Source organism: Theropithecus gelada, chromosome 19, assembly GCF_003255815.1.
Source record: "Theropithecus gelada isolate Dixy chromosome 19, Tgel_1.0, whole genome shotgun sequence".
NCBI lineage: Eukaryota > Metazoa > Chordata > Mammalia > Primates > Cercopithecidae > Theropithecus > Theropithecus gelada.
Genome location: NC_037687.1, coordinates 16,266,343 through 16,284,446, shown reverse-complemented (window position 1 = coordinate 16,284,446; position 18,104 = coordinate 16,266,343). Strand labels below are relative to the sequence as shown.

At 51.2% G+C, this 18,104-nt stretch overlaps 2 protein-coding genes across 6 annotated transcripts in view; one reads left to right on the top strand and one right to left on the bottom strand.

Moving 5' to 3' along the window:
- TMEM38A (transmembrane protein 38A) overlaps window positions 1–5,606 on the bottom strand; it is a 30,650-nt gene extending 25,044 nt beyond the window's left edge. The window contains exon 1 of the mRNA XM_025366828.1: window positions 5,402–5,606. Coding sequence (XP_025222613.1) covers window positions 5,402–5,525 — 124 coding nt within the window. The 5' untranslated portion in view covers window positions 5,526–5,606. The remainder of the gene's footprint in view (window positions 1–5,401) is intronic.
- Window positions 5,607–5,776: 170 nt separating this feature from the next.
- Window positions 5,777–18,104, top strand: part of SMIM7 (small integral membrane protein 7) — a 30,690-nt gene continuing 18,362 nt past the window's right edge. For 2 of the 5 annotated variants that reach the window (XR_003116854.1, XM_025366831.1), the window contains exons 1-4: window positions 6,571–6,637; window positions 6,722–6,763; window positions 7,267–7,319; window positions 12,891–12,981. Coding sequence is in view for 2 of the 5 variants with exons in the window: in XM_025366831.1 (XP_025222616.1) it covers window positions 6,612–6,637; window positions 6,722–6,763; window positions 7,267–7,319; window positions 12,891–12,981 (212 nt within the window). In the remaining 3 variants the exon portion in view is untranslated. Of the gene's footprint in view, window positions 6,638–6,721; window positions 6,764–7,266; window positions 7,320–12,890; window positions 12,982–14,059; window positions 14,666–18,104 lie in introns of those variants that run through there. The other 3 variants (XR_003116852.1, XM_025366830.1, XR_003116853.1) reach the window with 3 other exon arrangements.

The window sequence follows — 18,104 nt, the reverse complement described above, 5'->3', positions numbered from 1 at the left end:
CTCTGCATTTCTTTCTTTCTCTCTTTCTCTCTCTCTCTCTCTCTCTTTCTCTCTCTCTCTCTCTCTCTCTCTTTCTCTTTCTTTCTTATTTTTATTTTTGAGATGGAGTCTCACTCTGTCGCCCAGGCTGGAGTGCAGTGGCATGATCTCGGCTCACTGCAACCTTCGCCTCCTGGGTTCAAGCGATTCTCCTTTCTCAGCCTCCCAAGTAGCTGGGATTACAGGAGCCTGCCACCATGCCTGGCTAGTTTTTGTATTTTTAGTAGAGGCGGGGTTTCACCATGTTGGCCCTGCTGGTCTCGAACTCCTGACCTTGTGATCCGGCCACCTTGGCTTCCCAAAGTGCTGGGATTATAGGCATGAGCCACTGTGGGGGCTCTGCATTTCCAACCAGTTCCCAGGTGACACTGACACTGCTCAGTTGAGGACCACACTCTGAGCTTCATCCTTTCTCAGGATTCTCAAGAAAGCCCGACCCAGCCAGGCACAGTTGCTCATGGGAAGCTGAGGTGGGAGGATTGCTTGAGCCCAGGAGTTGGAGGCCACAGTGAGCTACGACTGCACTACTGCACTCCAGCTTGGGAGGCAGAGCAACACCCTGTCTCAAAAAAAAAAAAAAAAATTTAAAGTTAATTTGGCTGGGAGCAGTGGGTTACACCTGTAATCTCAGCACTTTGGGAGGCTGAGGCGGGTGAATAACTTGAGTTCAGGAATTCGAGACCACCCTGGCCAACATGGTGAAAACTCATCTCTACTAAAAATACAAAAAAAAAAAAAAAAAAAAAAAAAAGGCCGGGCGCAGTGGCTGATGCCTGTAATCCCAGCACTTTGGGAGGCCAAGGTGGGTGGATCACAAGGTCAAGAGATGGAGACCATCAGATCACGAAGTGAAGAGATCGAGACCATCTTGGCCAACGTGGTGAACCCGCATTTCTACCAAAAACACAAAAATTAGCTGGGCGTGGTGGCGCATGTGTGCAATCCCAGCTTCTCGGGAGGCTGAGGCAGGAGAATCGCTTGAACCCGGGAAGAAGAGGTTGTAGTGAGCCGAGATCGCGCCACTGCACTCCAGCCTGGTAACACAGTGAGACTCCATCTCCAAAAACAAGACAAAACAAAACAAAAAATTAGCTGGGTGTGGTGGCGGGTGCCTGTAATCCCAGGTACTTGGGAGGTTAAGGCAGGAGAATCACTTAAATCTGGGAGGTGGAGGTTGCAGTGAGCTGAGATTGTGCCACTGCACTCCAGCCTGGGCAAGAAAACAAGATTTCATCTCAAAAAAGAAAAGAAAAGAAAAGCAAGCAAGCCTGATCCAGAAAATGCCAGTATCCCAAGTAATACATTCCTCCATGGACTTCCAAATAAACATCACCACCTCTCACAAATGCATTAGACCTTATCCCTGACGAAATTCTCAATAGATCTTTATAATAGCTAGGAAAGGGAGTCAGGGGTTCTCTTACCAGTGATCCCATTTCACAGACAAATAAACTGAAGCTCATGGTGGTGAAATAACCAGTGTGGTATTTACTCAGTGCTAGTGGTAGAACTGACTCCCATGATTCAGAGATGTTTAGTTTCTTTCTTTTTTCTTTTTTTTTGAGACAGGGTCTCACTCTGTTGCCCAGGCTGGAGTGCAATGGCATGATCATGGCTCACTGCAGCCTTCACCTTGCAGGGTTCAGGTAATCCTCTGACCTCAGCCTCCCTAGTAGCTAGGACTACAGGCACATGCCACCATACCTGGCTAGTATTTTTGTATTTTGTATTTTTATATTTATTTATTCATTGAGACAGAGTTTCACTCTTGTTGCCCAGGCTGGACTGCAGGGGCACAATCTCAGCTCACCACAACCTCTGCCTCCCAGGTTCAAGTGATTCTCCTGCCTCATCCTCCCCAGTAGCTGGGATTACAGACATGTGCCACCACACCCGGCTAATTTTGTATTTTTAGTGGAGATGGGGTTTCTCCATGTAGGTCAGGCTGGTCTTGAACTCCCGACCTCAAGTGATCCGCCCACCTCGGCCTCCCAAAGGGCTGGGATTACAGGTATGAGCCTGGCCATTTTTGTATTTTTTATAGAGAAGGGGTTTCATAATGTTGCCCAGGCTGGCCATGAACTCCTGGCCTCAAGCAGTCTTCCAACCTCGGCCTCCACAAATGCTGAGATTATCTGACCTATGCTGACATTTTTTTAAGGAGACACGGTCTTGCTCTGTTGCCCAGGCTGGAGGGCGGTGGGGTGATCATAGCTCACTGTAGCTCCCAGGCGGCACTGATGCTGCTCAGTTGAGAACCACATTCTGAGCTTCATCCACTCTCAAGATTCTCAAGAAAGCCTGGATTCTCCAACTCCTGGGCTCAAGTGATCCTCCAGCCTCAGCTTCCCAAGTAGCTGGGACTACAGACACACACCACCATGCCTGGCTATGAAATTCTTAATTTCTCAACAAAAGGTCCTACACTAATACTTTGTATTGGGCCTGGCAAATTCTGTAGCTGGTCTAGCACACAAATTCTGAGAAGAAAATTTACAGATACCCAGCATGCATACCAAACTGGGACTAACAGTTCAATCCAACACCTTACTTAACTTTTCTTTTTTTTTTTTTTTTTTTTCCCAAGACAGAGTCTCAACCAGGCTCTGTCACCCAGGCTGGAGTGCAGCTGCGAGATTTCGGCTCACTGCAACCTCCGTCTCTCGGGTTCAAGCGATTCTCGTTTCAGCCTCCCGAGTAGCTGGGATTACAGGCGTGTGCCACCAAACCTGGCTAATTTTTGCATTTTTAGTAGAGACGGGGTTTTGTCATGTTGCCCAGGCTGGTTTCAAAGTCCTCGGCTCAAGTGATCCACCCGCCTCGCCTCCCAAAATGCTGGGATTACAGGCATGAGCCACCACGTCTGGCCTCCAACACCTTACTTTTCTAAGGAAACCAAGTATCTCACATTAATTGTACTGATTCTTAGAGTCAAGCAGACCTGGGCTGAGTCCCGAGGCTGCAACTGACCAGCCATGGGACCACAGGCTCACTGTGTATTTAAGATAGCTTAGCCACTATTTCCTGTTTCCCCAGTTATGAAAGGAGGAGGTTGAACTGGGTGGGGTATCCTCAGCCCTGATAACATACATCAGTCACTGAGGGAGGGGAGATTAATATTCTGAATCAATTGGTGTGGGGTGGAGCTAGGGGGTTTGAAAGCTCCCAGGAGCATCTCATGAATAGCCAGGGTTTGGAACCACTTCTCAGCCTTCAGGAACCTTCAGGCTCTGGCACTTAGAGCTTGGATAGCTTATTCTAGGACTTCTGCAGAAATATCTTGAACCTTCCTGCAAGTTCCCAGGCAGCTTGGAGACCTCCTTTCTCAAGACATTTGTGTCCTACATCCCCACAGGGCTCCAGCCCTCCTCAGTTTCAGATTTTCTTTTCTTTTTATTTATTTTTTTTTCGAGACAGAGTCTTCCTCTGTTGCCCAGGCTGGAGTGCAATGGAGTGATCTCGACTCACTGCAACCTCCACCTCCCAGGTTCAAGTGATTCTCCTGCCTCAGCCTCTCAAGTAGCTAGGACTACAGGTGCATGCCACCACGCTCGGCTAATTTTTGTAGTTTTAATAGAGATGGGGTTTCACTATGTTGGCCAGGCTGGTCTCGAACTCCTGACCTCAGGTGATCCGCCCATCTTGGCCTCCCCAAGTGCTGGGATTACAGGCGTGAGCCACTGTGCCCAGCCAGTTTCAGATTTTCTAAGGTTCTGCAACTGCCCAAGGAACTGGCCTGAACCACCAAGAAATCTTCCCCAGAAAGGAAAGACAGCCCATGTTCATGCTAGGACAACACAAAAGCCTATTTTGTTTTGCAATGTAACTGTTCTTCAGGATAGCTTTTAAGAAAATAGGCTCTGGCATGTGGATAGGCAAAAATAGAATAAAAATTCCTAGCAAGTACAGTGTAATCCTGTTAGCATAAGAGCGTGCATTGGCTGGGCTCAGTGGCTCACGCCTGTAATCCCAACACTTTGGGAGCCCTAGGTGGGCGGATCACAAGGTCAGGAGATCGAGACCATCCTGGCCAACATGGTGAAGCCCCGTCTCCACCAAAAATACAAAAATTAGCCGGGTGTAGTGGCGGGCGCCTGTACTCCCAGCTACTCAGGAGGCTGAGGCAGGAGAATCCCTTGAACCCCGGAGGTGGAGTGCAGTGATCACTCCACTGCACTCCAGCCTTGGCGACAGAGCGAAACTCCATCTCAAACAACAACAACAGCAATAACAAAAAAAAAGAGTGTGCATTTATGTCTATAACTACGTAAGTATAAATGAATAGAAGAGAGATCAGGAAGGGCGGCTGGCCACCACTATGTTGACAGTAATTCTCTTTTTTTCCTTTGCCCTTTTCAGTTTGAGTTTTTAGTAAATAGGATTACTTATTTTTATCATCTGAGAATAAAGCTATTTCCTTTTTGAGCTACAGTGGTAATTTACATCTAAGTGGGAGGAAGGCTCATGAAGTTTGGGGTTCTTTTATTTTTCTAAGTCTAAAATCTATTATCTAGTAAGTTGCTGGTGTGCTAGAATAACGATGAACAAAAAACATTTGTTCATGAACCTTTTATAAAAATAGAACACATTCTAAGGAAGTCATTCATCCTCATTTAAAAAATGACTTTAAAAAAAATCTAAGAAGCAGGGTGTACCCTCCTGTGACCTCCCCAGCCTGGGGTCTGGAGCTGAGAGGGAGGACGCTGACCCCAAGTCACCCAGCCCTGGGACCGGTTCTGCTCCGTAAGTGGAAAGGATCTGGAGCCAGGGCTGGAAGAATTCCCGTGGGGACTCGGAGATTCAGCACCGTGGGGGAAGGGAGGGGAGTGGAGGGTGCTGGACAGTTGCAGCGGGGAGGAGAACCGGTGTCACTTTCGCTGAACCTGACCGCAGCCCCCGGCGGAGCGGCGGCCCTTATATAGACACCCCACTGGCGCTCCCACTCCGCGTGCCAAGGTCAAGGAGGGAGGTCACACCTGCGCGCGGCCAGAACAGCTGCACCGACCCCCACCTGCACCCTCGCCACAGCCGGCGCCCCTTGCCCAAGTTCCTGCAGCTCTGACCCAACAAGGAGCCCGACCTTTCCTCCACCCCTCCCCCAAGCACCTGTTCCCCCTCCTCTAAACCGGCTCACGCCTCTCCTTCCCTTCCCCCAGCTTCATTGTCCTGGAAGCTTCTCCCCCGGGCTCACCCCGGCGTGGGAGAACCCCATGATTCTCGCGCCTGACTACTCCCACGATGCAATCCTTGAACCTGTCCCCCGCTCCCTCCACCACGCACGGGCTTCCCCTCTCCGCGACCCCCAGCTGCCCCGGCCCGCGCCCCCGGCTGCCGGCCCCCTCAGCCCCCCGCCCCGGCTCACCTGGCTCATACTTGAGGTAGAGGATGGAGACGATGAAGTAACTGAGGTCGAAGACGGGGAAGAGCGGCACCCGTGAGAAGCTGAGCGCCAGCTCGCCCAAGCTCAGCGCCGAGAGCAGCTCCATGGCGCCCGCCCGCCCGCCGGGTGCCACCCGGGGCCCCGGTCTCGTCCGTCCCGCCGCCCGCGGCCAGGCGACTGCGCCCCCGCAGCTGGGCCCGCCCCCGCCCGCCAGGCGCCACCCCAGGCCCGGCCCCCGCGGGAGAGGAGGGGCGACGGCCCACATCGGGACAGGTGGTGGGGACGCCCAGCACCACGGACGGAGCTGGACAGTCGGACGTCCCAGGCGCTGACCCTACTGCCATCGCGACCCCGTTCCGCCCAGCGAGGCGGGGTGCGGGGCACCCCTGCAAGGCGAGGGAGGCTGGGGGGCTCCCCATTCTGGGCATCCCACGCACGCGGGACGCCCGTTCCCAGGGGGCCGGATCAGCCAGGACTTTGTCCCCGTGGGCTCAATTAGGACCCCGATCTTCGGTGGAGCCCAATGAGGACCCCCACGCCCTGGTGGGACCCCATGAATCAGAACCCCTGCTCCCCGTGGAGATCGGTTAGGACCTCAGTCCTCTGTGGAGCCCCGTCAAGACTTTCCTGCCCCATAGGGTCCGTTCGATCAGGAACCCCGTCCTCGGTGGGGCTCCGCAAGTCAGGACCCCCGTGTCTTGTTGGGGGCAGCTCAGTGGGGACCCCCGTTCCCCATGGGGCCCAGGAGGATCTCATTTTAGAGCCCAGTTGGTTGGGGCACCCGTTTCTAGGGACCCCACTGCGTCAGGACCCCGCACCCTGTGCAGCTCAGGAGTCAAAAGATTCCTTTTCTCCAGAAGCCCAATTTGAGACCCCATAAAGTGAACAGGCATTGCTGCCCAGCTAATCCTACGGCACTAAAGACCTCACGCATGCGCGGCACGCTTCGAACACGTGACCCAATCCCAACCCCAGGAGACCCTGCCCCTTCCATTCTGGCTCTCCGGGCCTCCCCAGCAAGGTGGGGCGCTCGCGCTCCCCTAAGGGGGCCTGGCCTGCAGAGGGTGGGACCTTGATCTTCGATTGGCCCAGCCCTCGCCAGTGTTGCTTTAGGATTGGTCGGCTTGTGCTCCTCTCCCCTCCCTCCCTGGGGCTTCCGCTTCCGGTTCTGACGGACGCTTTGGCCGTAACGATGATCGGAGACATCCTGCTGTTCGGGTAATTAGGGGGACCAGAGGCTGGGAAGAGAGGGCCAGGCAGGACGCGGGGGCGCCCCTAGTAACTGTAATTCTCCCTCTGCAGGACGTTGCTGATGAATGCTGGGGCAGTGCTGAACTTTAAGCTGTGAGTAGGCTGCGGCCGGACTGTGGCTCCATCCGGGAAACCCGTAACCCCGCCCTCATAAGCGTGATCTCGGCGCATTTCTCAGGCCCCGCCCCCAAGCCGCAGGCCCCGCCCTATCCGCCCTCTGTCCACACCTCCAGCCTGGGTTAATCTTCCTCGCCCCTGAGCGACCTTAAACCCATACTCTGTTCCTTGGGTGTCCCTCTGTTCACCTTCTTGGAGAGCTCAAGACCCATCCTCCAAGAAATAGCCCCACCCCGGACCCTCAGCACTGCTCCCGCACTGTCGGGCCGCTTTATAAACTGTCGGTGGCTGCTGACCTGGCTGTGATTGTCCGGGCAGTGGTGGCCCAGAGAGGGACATTGAACCGTCCGAGGTCACACAGCAAGTCAGCGGCAGGGCCAGGGCTGAAACTTAGTGTTTGTGGCCTTCTGAGCTGGGGGTCAGGGGGCTGAGGCCTCTATGTCCCATTGAAAGTGGACACTGTCTGCTCCTCTTTGTAGGAAAAAGAAGGACACGCAGGGCTTTGGGGAGGAGTCGAGGGAGCCCAGCACAGGTAAGGTCTTCCTGGACCCTTGAATTGCATGGTCCACTTCAGAGAGGACAGTTTTGTTTCGCCAGGTTCTACCCTTGTTTTCTTTCCTTTTCTTTCGTTTTTTTTTTTTTTTTTTTTTTTTTTTTGAGACGGAGTCTCGCTCTGTCGCCTAGGCTGGAGTGCAGTGGCCAGATCTCGGCTCACTGCAAGCTCCGTCTCCCGGGTTCACGCCATTCTCCTGCCTCAGCCTCCCGAGTAGCTGGGACTACAGGCGCCCGCCACCGTGTCCGGCTAATTTTTTTTGTATTTTTGGTAGAGACAGGGTTTCACTGTGTTCGCCAGGATGGTCTCGATCTCCTGACCTCATGATCCGCCCGCCTAGGCCTCCCAAAGTGCTGGGATTACAGGCGTGAGCCACCGCACCCGGCCTTCTTTCGTTTTTTAGCACAAGGTCTCGCTCTGTTGTCCAGGTTGGAGTGCAGTGGTGTGATCATGGCTCACTGCAGCTTCGACCTCCTGGGCTAAAGTGATCCTTCCATCTCAGCCCCCTTAGTAACTGGGATTACAGGCGTGTGCCACCATGCCAGGCTAAATTTTGTATTTTTTTGTAGAGATGGGGTTTCTCCACCTTGCCCAAGCCGGTCTCGAACTCGTGGGTTCAAGTGATCCCCCCCACCTTGGCCTCCTGAAGGGCTGGGATTACAGGCATGAGCCACGAGTTTTCTCTTTCATTGAGCGTGTCTGTGAGTGGGAGATGACTCTGATAATGTGCTGTCCTTTCTGCCTACCTCTGTCATCTACTTCTTTCTCCCACCAGACCTCCCTGATGTGAGCACTCACATCACTTTCTACTGTTATAATTTTCTGTATGTTTGCTGTCATCTGGCTAATGTCTGCCCCTCACATTTGACCATAAACTTCAGAGAAGAGACCCTAGCTTGGCTTGTCCCATCCTTTGTCCTTGCCATACCAGTCCTCCGATGCCTGTGAATGAATGAATGAACAACCTCACACATAGCTGTTGCTTTCAGAGTGCTACAGACCTGCCACGTTTAAAATTAGATGCCAACATTAGATTTTTAATCAGGCGATTTTATATAAAAATTCAGATGTCTGATTTTTCTTGAAAAACTGGAACATTCTGCAACTCAGGATTCAAGAGAGCTCTTGACATCTGTTCAGTGCAGTTGAGGACTCTGAGGAGATGGGGCCTGTCGACTCTGCCTCATCCCAGCCCTAACCTCTTCATATGTCTATCATCTGCCTGGGCCCTAGAGGCTCCAGAATTTACACTTCCTACTGAATGTAATTGTGTAGCTATTTGGAGTCTTAAGGGGATCTGTACATGACTGTCGTATCCATTCATTAATTCTTTCATTCACCAGGTATTTGAGCACCTAACACATGCTGGCTACTGTGCTAGGTGCTGGGATACAGTGGGGGTAAGACAGATGGAACTTACCGTGGGGTGGGACACATGGTTTCCAAGCGGGGAATAGATGGTGACAGAGGTGATGTTAGGTAACAGGGAGTCACAGGGTGGTGATGGGGTTGCTCTCCTGCTGGGGTGTGGAAGGGAAGGCCATTTGAGGAGGTGGCGTCACAGTCAAGGCGGTGGATGCCATGGTGGAGCACTACCCAAGGATGGGGGAACCTTGAGGAACAGAGGTTTTCTTCTTTTAGAGACAGGGTCTTGCTCTGTCGCCCAGGCTGGAGTGCAGTGGCACAGTCATAGCTCACTGCAGCCTTGAACTCCTGGGTTCAAAAGATCCTCTTGCCTCAGGCTCCCAACTAGCTGGGACTGCAGGCAGTTAATACCACCCCTGGCTGATTTTCTAAATTTTTTGGTAAAGATAGGCATCTCGCTGTGTTAACCAGGCTGGTGTCCAACTCTTGGCCTCAAACGATCCTCCCACCTCAGCCTCCCAAAGTGCTGGGATCACAGCCGTGAGCCACCGTGCCTGGCTGAGCTGAGATTTTGAAGACCCTCCAGCAGCTCTCCTTTTGGGGGGCCTGCCCCTGGGTGCTGACCTAGTTAGGTGCTTCCTGTTAGTGTTGCATTCTACCTCCATTCCTAAAAGGTAGTAGTCACTTTCCAGTTCCCAGAACTGGAAACTGGAAGCAGATCAGGAAACTGAGGGTCAGAGACGTGGCTCAACTTTTTTGTGGCCACATAGCAAATCAGTGAGAGAATCAGGATTAGAACCTGGGTTTTTCTGCCTCTAGCAGTTGTGCACTCAATCACTAGACCATCTGTCCATCTGTTCATTTATCCATCCATTCATACATTGACTCAGCAGCCATGTGTTACCCACCACGTGGAAGGCACTACCAGGCCCTGGGGTTGCACTGTACACATCCGAATCAGAGCTCTGGTGGGCGGGAGATTTGGCACAAAGTGGCGGGAGCATCAGTGACAGGGATGCCAGGGAGGACACCAGTGCTCTATCAGGAGCTTCCTGCTTTGCTCTCTCTCCAGTCTCCTTCCAGCCCAGATGCTGCACCCCCTGTGGGAGCTGCTCCTTGCTCTCCATCCTCTTTGCCTGGCTTAACTGTAATACCATAGTGGCTGCATTTATTGAGAGCGTCATGTGTGCCAGGCAGTGTGCTGAGGTCTTCCTAGCTGCCTGACACCCCTATTGACATAAGAGGGAATGAGCATAGATAGTGCAGGGATGGGCCCAGGTCACTTGTGCAGAAGGACAGAGGCAGGATTTGAGCTCATGTTTGTTAAACTGACCATGTTTGAGGTCAGAACTTGGAGCTCTGGCACTTCTCAGAAAGGCGTTTTTTTTTTGTTTTGTTTTGTTTTTTTGTTTGTTTGTTTTTTTGAGGTGGAGTCTCGCTGTGTTGCCCAGGCTGGAGTGCAGTGGCGCCATCTTAGCCCCCTGCAATCTCCGCCTCCCGGGTTCAAGCAGTTCTCCTGCCTCAGCTTCCCTATTAGCTGGGACTACAGGCACCCACCGCCATGCCCAGCTAATTTTTGTATTTTTAGTAGAGACAGGGTTTTACTATGTTGACCAGGCTGGTCTCAAACCCCTGACATCAGTTGATCTGCCTGCCTTGGCCTCCCAAAGTGCTGGAATTACAGACTTGAGCCACCACGCCCAGCTGGAAAGGCTTCTTCTGATCTCCCACCCTTCCCCATGCACATGCCGTGTTGGGTCTCCGCAATGTGTGTTCCTGGGACACCTAAACTTTCCCAGCAGAGCAGTCACGTGGGAATATTTGTTTAGTATTTCTCCTCCCCATATGCTCGTTGGGGCAGAGCCACCGGTCTTCGTTTCTTCCTGTATCCCCTGTACACTGCTGCTGCCTGGAATGAGTAACCTTTTTTTGTGTTTTGAGACAGAGTCTCGCTCTGTTGCCCAGGTGTGCAGTGGCGTGATCTCAGCTCACTGCAACCTCCACCTCCTGGGTTCAAGTGATTCTCGTGCCTCAGCCTCCTGAGTAGCTAGAATTACAGGTGCGCGCCACCATGCCTGGCTAATTTTTTCATACTTTTAGTAGAAACGTGGTTTCACCATGTTGGCCAGGCTGGTCTCAAACTCCCGACCTCAGGTGATCCACCTGCCTCAGCCTCCCAAAGTGCTGGGATCACAGGTGTGAACCACTGTGCATGGCCTGCAGTGAGTAACATTTGATTGGCATCTATTGATGGTGGGAGGGCCTGTTTTCACGATCCTTTGCTAGGGGAAGGGTCTTGCTGAGCAGCGCCTCTCAGACTTCCCGGAAACAGACCAAGCGCTTAATGTTTCTAGTCTGTGCTGGATCAGCCATGTATACAGGTTGTGCTGCATGTAACTAACCCCGTCGTTTGGATAATACCAGGCTCGTCTAAACCGTGTTCAGCAAGATGGTGTGTTCAGCACAGGCTCGGATGGAGCAGGAATGTCAGGTTGTCAGGTTGTCATCCCTGAAAAATAGAAATTTCTGGGCTTGTGTTCTGTGTGCTGTACTTACCAAGCAGCCCCAGTCTGTAGATGCTACGGGTAGCACCTTTGTAGATCACCTAATCTAGACCCATTCTTTTATTTATTTATTTATTTATTTTGAGACAGAGTCTTGCTCTGCATTGACACGATCTCAGCCCGCTGCAACCTTTGCCTCCCGGGTTCAAGTGATTCTCCTGCCTCAGCCTCCTGAGTAGCTGGGATTACAGGCACATGCCACCACACCCGGCTAACTTTTGCATTTTTAGTAGAGACAGGGTTTCACTGTGTTGGCCAGGCTGGTCTCCAACTCCCGACCTCAGGTGATCCGCCTGCCTCGGCCTCCCAAAGTGCCGGGATTACAGGTGTGAGCCTCCGTGCCTGGCCTAATCTGGACCCATTCTTTTCATTCTGGAGGTCCAGAGAGGGAGAATGACTGACTGGAAACCCTGGAGGAAGGGTTTGGAACCCAGGTCTCTGGAGTCTTCACATACTAAATTGCCTTCCCTCAGAGGGGTGTCTGTTCCTTGGCCTTCAAGGGGACAAGAATAAGTCTCACCAAGACACACCTTCCCTTTCCCTTGCCTGAATTAGGATGCTTTTAGTTGTAAACACTGCAAACCCAGCTCAAAGTGGTTAAAGCAAATTGAAACGTCCAAGGGTGGAATTGTCTTCAGACACCCTGGGTTTAGGTGTCAAACCACTCCTCCAAGATTAGGGTTGGGGTTGGAGTTGGGGTTAGGATTAGGATTAGAGTCAGTATCTGACTCTCTGCAGCTCTCAGTACCCCTTTCTTTTGTGTTGGTTTTACTGTGAGACTGGTCAGGGTTGGCAAAGATGACCCCAGAGCAGGGGCTGGCATGTTTTCCTGTAAAGGGCCATATAGTAAATATTTGAGGCTTTGCGGGCCATATGGTGTGTGTCTGGCACAACAACATGACTCAGCTCTGCCGTTGTAGTACAAAAGCAGCAGGACATGATATGTAAATGAATAGGTATGGCTGTGGGCCAATCAAACTTTATTCATTGACACTGAGATTTGAATTTCTTGTAATTTTTTTGTCTCACAAAATATTCTTCTTCTTTTTTTTTTTTTTCATGTAAAAACCAGCCGGGTATGGAGACTCATGCCTGTAATCTCAACAGTTTGAGAGGCTTAGGCAGGAGGATCACTTGAAGCCAGGAGTTCAAGACCCGCCTGGGGAACATAGCAAAACCCCATATTTATATTAAAAAAAAAAGTAAAAACTATTAGCTCACAGGCCATCCAAAAACAGGTGGAAGAGGCTCCTGGATTTGGCCTGTAGGCACTGAGGTTACATCTTCCCAGCTCAGCAAGCCTGGCAGAAAGTGTCTGTTTGCCAGTAGTTGGGGGAAAAGTCCCAGGGCAGACTCTCATTGGATAGACTTGGGTCACATGCCCCTTCTTGAGCCAGTCAGAGGCAGAGGGACTTGGTGCTTTCAGGAGATTGGTCAGTGGTAGACACAGCCTGAGTGCTGAGGGTAGGGAAGAGGGAGAAACCCGAAGGAAAAGCCACACTGTTGCCGAAGTTGGAGGCAGTGAGTGCCGGGTGGGTGGAAGTCACAAAAGCCCACTGCAGAGGTGGCAGTAGGGGTGGGATGTTAGCTGTGCCATAAAAGTGCTTTCTGATTCTTCCAGGTGACAACATCCGGGAATTCTTGCTGAGCCTCAGATACTTTCGAATCTTCATCGCCCTGTGGAACATCTTCATGATGTTCTGCATGATCGTGTGAGTCCGACTTGCCCTTTCCTTTCAGTGTCATCTCTTAGTCTCCTTCTCCAGGATGACCTACCTGATGGTCATTCTCTGTTCTTTCAGTCATCACTCTTGTATCCTGCTTTCTGTTTTGTTTGTTTATTTTTTGTTTTGTTTGAGATGGAGTCTTAGACTCTGTCGCCCAGACTAGAGTGCAGTGGTGCGATCTGGGCTCACTGCAACCTCCGCCTCCAGGTTCAAGCGATTCTCCTGCCTCAGCCTCCCCAGTAACTGGGACTACAGGTGCATGCCACCACGCCCGGCTGATTTTTTGTATTTTTAGTAGAGACGGGGTTCCATCATATTAGCCAGGATGGTCTTGATCTCCTGACCTCGTGAGTCACCCACTTCAGGCTCCCAAAGTGCTGGGATTCCAGGAGTGAGCCACTGTGCCCGGCCCTGTTTTTTGTTGTTGTTGTTGTTGTTGTTGTTGTTTTTGAGACAGAGTCTTGCTCTGTTGCCCAGGCTGGAGTGCAGTGACGTGATCTTGGCTCACTGCAACCTGCGCCTCCCTGCTTCAGGCAATTCTCCTGCCTCAGCCTCCCAAGTAGCTGGGATTACAGGTGCCCACCACCACACCTGGCTAATTTTTGTATTTTTATAAGAGACAGGGTTTCACCATGTTGGTCAGGCTGGTCTCGAACTCCTGACCTCATGTGATCCACCTGCTTCAGCCTCCCAAAATTACAGGTGTGAGCCACCACGCCTGGCCCTGCTTTCTCTTTTCAAAATGTGTAAGTGAGGGAACCAGTACCTGAAAGGGTTAAACTCTGTCCCTGCGTCCCCACCGAACCAGGCTGGAACTTTGATTGGAACATGGAGTTCTCCAGCCCCTGGCTATGCCTGGCACCTCTGCAGGGGCTGCCAGGAGATGCCTTTCCTGAGCCCATGGCCCTGTCACCTCTCACCAGCTCTGCTGCATCTGCCGAGGTGGAAAATGTGGTTTAAATGTCCAGCATGCTGCCAGAACCTGCTCTAGCTGGGCTGGAAGCCAGCAGAAATGTATTCAGACTTTATTGTTTTAAATTCTGGCTTTTCATTTTCTCATTAGACTGAGAAAACTCAAGCAGATTGCCTTTCCATCTAGCATTGGGTCCGTAACTCTGATACTGCTGTTAACGAATTGTGAGATTTGCTGTAAATGGATTTGGGAAAAGACACAATGGGAGAATCTGGTGTTCTTGGCCTCTGTGGGTCCATCCCTGCATACTTCCCCCAGAAAGAAAGAGGACAAAAAGTTGGCTGTCCTGAGCGACTGAGACTCCGAACGTGGGGTTGCTGTGCAGTCCGCGTGCCACCCCAGTGGCTGTTTGCGGAGATGCTTCCAGGACATAGGAGATGTGGGGAGGATGGCATTTCACCCTCATCACAAGGACCATGATGTATTCCCAGAAAGGCCCTTGCCAAGGTATCCTACCTGGCAGAGAGGATCTGAGAGCACGTATGAGGCTTGCCTAGGAACAGAGAAAGCTTGTGAAGAGGTCAAGGAACTTGCATGAAAGTGTAGGAATGGCCAGGTGCAGTGGCTCAGGCCTGTAATCCCAGCACTTTGGAAGGCCGAGGTGGGAGAATTGCTTGAGCCCAGAAGTTTGAAACCAGCCTGGGCAGCATGGTGGAACTCCATGTTTACCAAAAATTTAAAAATTAGCCGAGTGTAGTGGCACCTGCCTGTAGTTCCAGCTCCTTGGGAGGCTGAGGTGGGAGGATCACTTGAGCCCTAGAGGCAGAGGTTGCAGTGAGCTGAGATCCTGCCACTGCACTCCAGCCTGGGCAACAGAAGAAGACCCTGTCTCCAAACAAATAATAAATAATCAAGACCTAAAGGACAAGAAGACGTTTGCCATTTGCAGAGCTGGAGAAAAGCATGGTGGCACAGGAAGTAGCATGTTCAAAGGTCCTGGGGCAGGGAAGAAGTCAGCATTCTTCCCTTATTCTCGTCTTTGCAGAGGTCCTGGGGTAGGGAAGAAGTCAGCCTGCTTCCCTTATTCTCATCTTCGCAAAGGTCCTAGGGCAGGGAAGAAGTCAGCCTGCTTCTCTCATTCTCGTCTTTGCAGAGGTCCAGGGCAGGGAAGAAGTCAGCATGCTTGTCTCATTCTCATCTTTCCTGTGCACCTGCTTCATCGTCCTCTCCTGTTTGACCTACATCTTCACTCCCTCATCCGCCAGCCTATGACCAGAACAGCAGCCTCGGGCGTCCTCCCAGCTCAACTTTCCAAGATCAGTGTAGTCAGTAGCCCAGGGTCCTGATTTTGTTTCCTGGGGCAGAGTCTGGTTGACTCACCTTGGCATCACTCAGGTCCCTTTGGGGTGGGGGTTCTTGATTCTGCTATAACCACTTAGGTCAAGGGTCATCAGACCACAGGCCACATCTCCCCACTGCCTGTTTTTGTGAATGAACTTCACAAAAGTTCATGTGTGTGGCTGCTTCTGTGTCACAGCGGTGGAGTTGAGTTGTGTGACAGAGACTACATGGCTCGCAGAGCCAAAACTGTTAGTAAACAGTTGCCCGTTACAGAGAAAATGAGCCAACCCCTGACCCAGGCCAGCTCTTTCACTGGGGGCCATGGGTGAGAGAAGATTCTCTCAAGAAAGGGCTGTCTCAGGGAGGGAGTGACTGGCTTTCCCAGGACATTTAAAACCTGGAAATCACCTAAGTGTCCAAGAACAGGAGAAGGATCAGGTAACTTGAAGGATGCCCACGTGACCAGCTGTCATGATACCGTCACTGATGATGTGCCAGAAGGTTCTGTCTGCATGGGGAAATGAAACGTTCTGAAAGTGAAGAAGGCCGGAGGGTACTCATCTGTGGAGCCTGACTTCAGCTGTGTAACGTGCAGGCAGTAACCATGGATAAACCCTAAATGAGTGCCTTAAGTATGGGAGTGAAACCCTGTTTAGCGCGGGAGTTGGAAGGATCCACTCCAGATGGGGTAGAGAGGGGACCCTGCAGCAGTTGCTGAGGAAATTGGCAGACCCTGGGCATGGTTCAATATTCCCTGTGCCCATTTATTTTTATTCTTATTTTTTGAGATGGAGTCTTGCTGTGTCACCCAGACTGGAGTGCAGTGGCACCATCTCGGCTCACTGCATCCTCCACCTCCCGGGTTCAAGTGATTCTCCTGCCTCAGCCTCCCAGGGAGCTGAGACTACAGGCACGCACCACCACACTTGACTAATTTTTCTACTTTTGGTAGAGATGGGATTTCATCCTGTTGACCAGGCTGGTCTCGAACTCCTGACCTCAAATTATTTGCCCGCCTCAGCCTCCCAAAGTGCTGGAATTACAGACGTGAGCCACCACGCCCAACCTCCCTGTGCCCACTTCTGTGTTGTTTGAGCTTTGGAAATTTTTTTTTTTTTTTTTTTTTGAGACGGAGTCTTGCTCTGTCTCCCAGGCTGTAGTGCAGTGGCGCAATCTCGGCTCACTGTAAGCTCCGCCTCCCGGGTTCACGCCATTCTCCTGCCTCAGCCTCCCAAGTAGCTGGGACTACACGCGCACACCGCCACGCCCGGCTAATTTTTTGTATTTTTAGTAGAGATGGGGTTTCACCATGTTAGCCAGGATGCTCTTGATCTCCTGACCTTGTGATCTGCCTGCCTCGGCCTCCTTAGGTGCTGGGATTACAGGCATGAGCCACCGTGCCTGGCCGAGCTTTGGAAATTTTAAGAAGTTATGAAAAGTCTGAAATAAGGGGAGAAACGTCCCTGAGTATTTAGGGATCGGTAGCACGTCATCTATAACTTACATTGAAACACATCAAAAATACGGATAAATGAATAGATACATGGATAGGTACGTGGTACAGCAAAGTGTTAATTGCAGAATGTAGGTGGTGGCAGTGTGTTTCAACATAACTATTCCATGTGTTGAAATTTTCATAAAATAACAGGAAAAGTTAGGGAGAAAATGAACCATGGAGAGAGTTTACAAGTAAAACGCGGAAGTCTGTCTTCTCAATCCAGTATTTTATAGAATATTCACAGGATTGTGCAGCCACCATCTCTATCCAATTTCAGAACGTTTTCATCAACACAGAAAGAAATCGCGTGCCCACTGGCAGTCACTCCCGTTTCCCCCTCCCCTAGCCCCTGGCAACAACTCATCTGCTTCCTGTCTCTGTGGATTTGCCTCATGTGGACAGTTTATATAAATGGAGTCATACACTGCATGGCCTTTTGTGCCTGGCGTCTCTCGCTCAGCATCATGTTTTTGAGGTTCATCCATGTTGTAGCGTGGAGCGGTGCTTCATTCCCTTTCATGGCAGAATCATATTCCCTTGTATGACTGTACCCCAGTTTTCCATCTATCAGTTGGTGGATAGTTGGGATGTTTGTATTTTTTACCTATTATGAATAATGGTGACAAGAACATTCACGTACAAGTTTTTGTGCAGATTTATGTTTTTAGTTATTAGCTATATAGGAGTGAAATTGCTGGGTTATATGATCACTCTACGTTTATAATTTTCTTTGTTTTTTATGGAGACAGAGTCTCACTCTGTTGCCAAGGCTGGAGTGCAGTGGCACGTTCTTGGCTCCCTGAAACCTCCACCTCCCAGGTTCAAGCGATTCTCCTGCCTCAGCCTCCCGAGTAGCTGGGATTACAGGCATGCGCCACCACTCCTGACTAATTTTTTGTATTTTTAGTAGAGATGGGGTTTCACCATGTTGTCCAGGCTGGTCTTGAACTCCTGACCTCATGATCCACCCGCCTTGGCCTCCCAAAGTGCTGGGATTACAGGCATGAGCCACTGTGCCCAGCCAGTTTGAAGGTTTTGATTTGCATTTCCTTGATAGTTAATGATACTGAACATATTTTCTTTTTTGTTTTTTTTTTTTGGAGACAGAGTCTCTCTCTGTCACCAGGCTGGAGTGCAGTGGCGTGATCCTGGCTTACTGCAAGCTCCGCCTCCTGGGTTCAAGCGATTCTCCTGCCTCAGCCTCTCGAGTAGCCGGGATTACAGGCATGTGCCACCACGCCCAGCTAATTTTTGTGTTTTTAGTAGAGATGGGGTTTCACCATCTTGGCCAGGCTGGTCTCGGACTCCTGACCTCGTGATCCACCGCCTCGGCCTCCCAAAGTGCTGGGATTACAG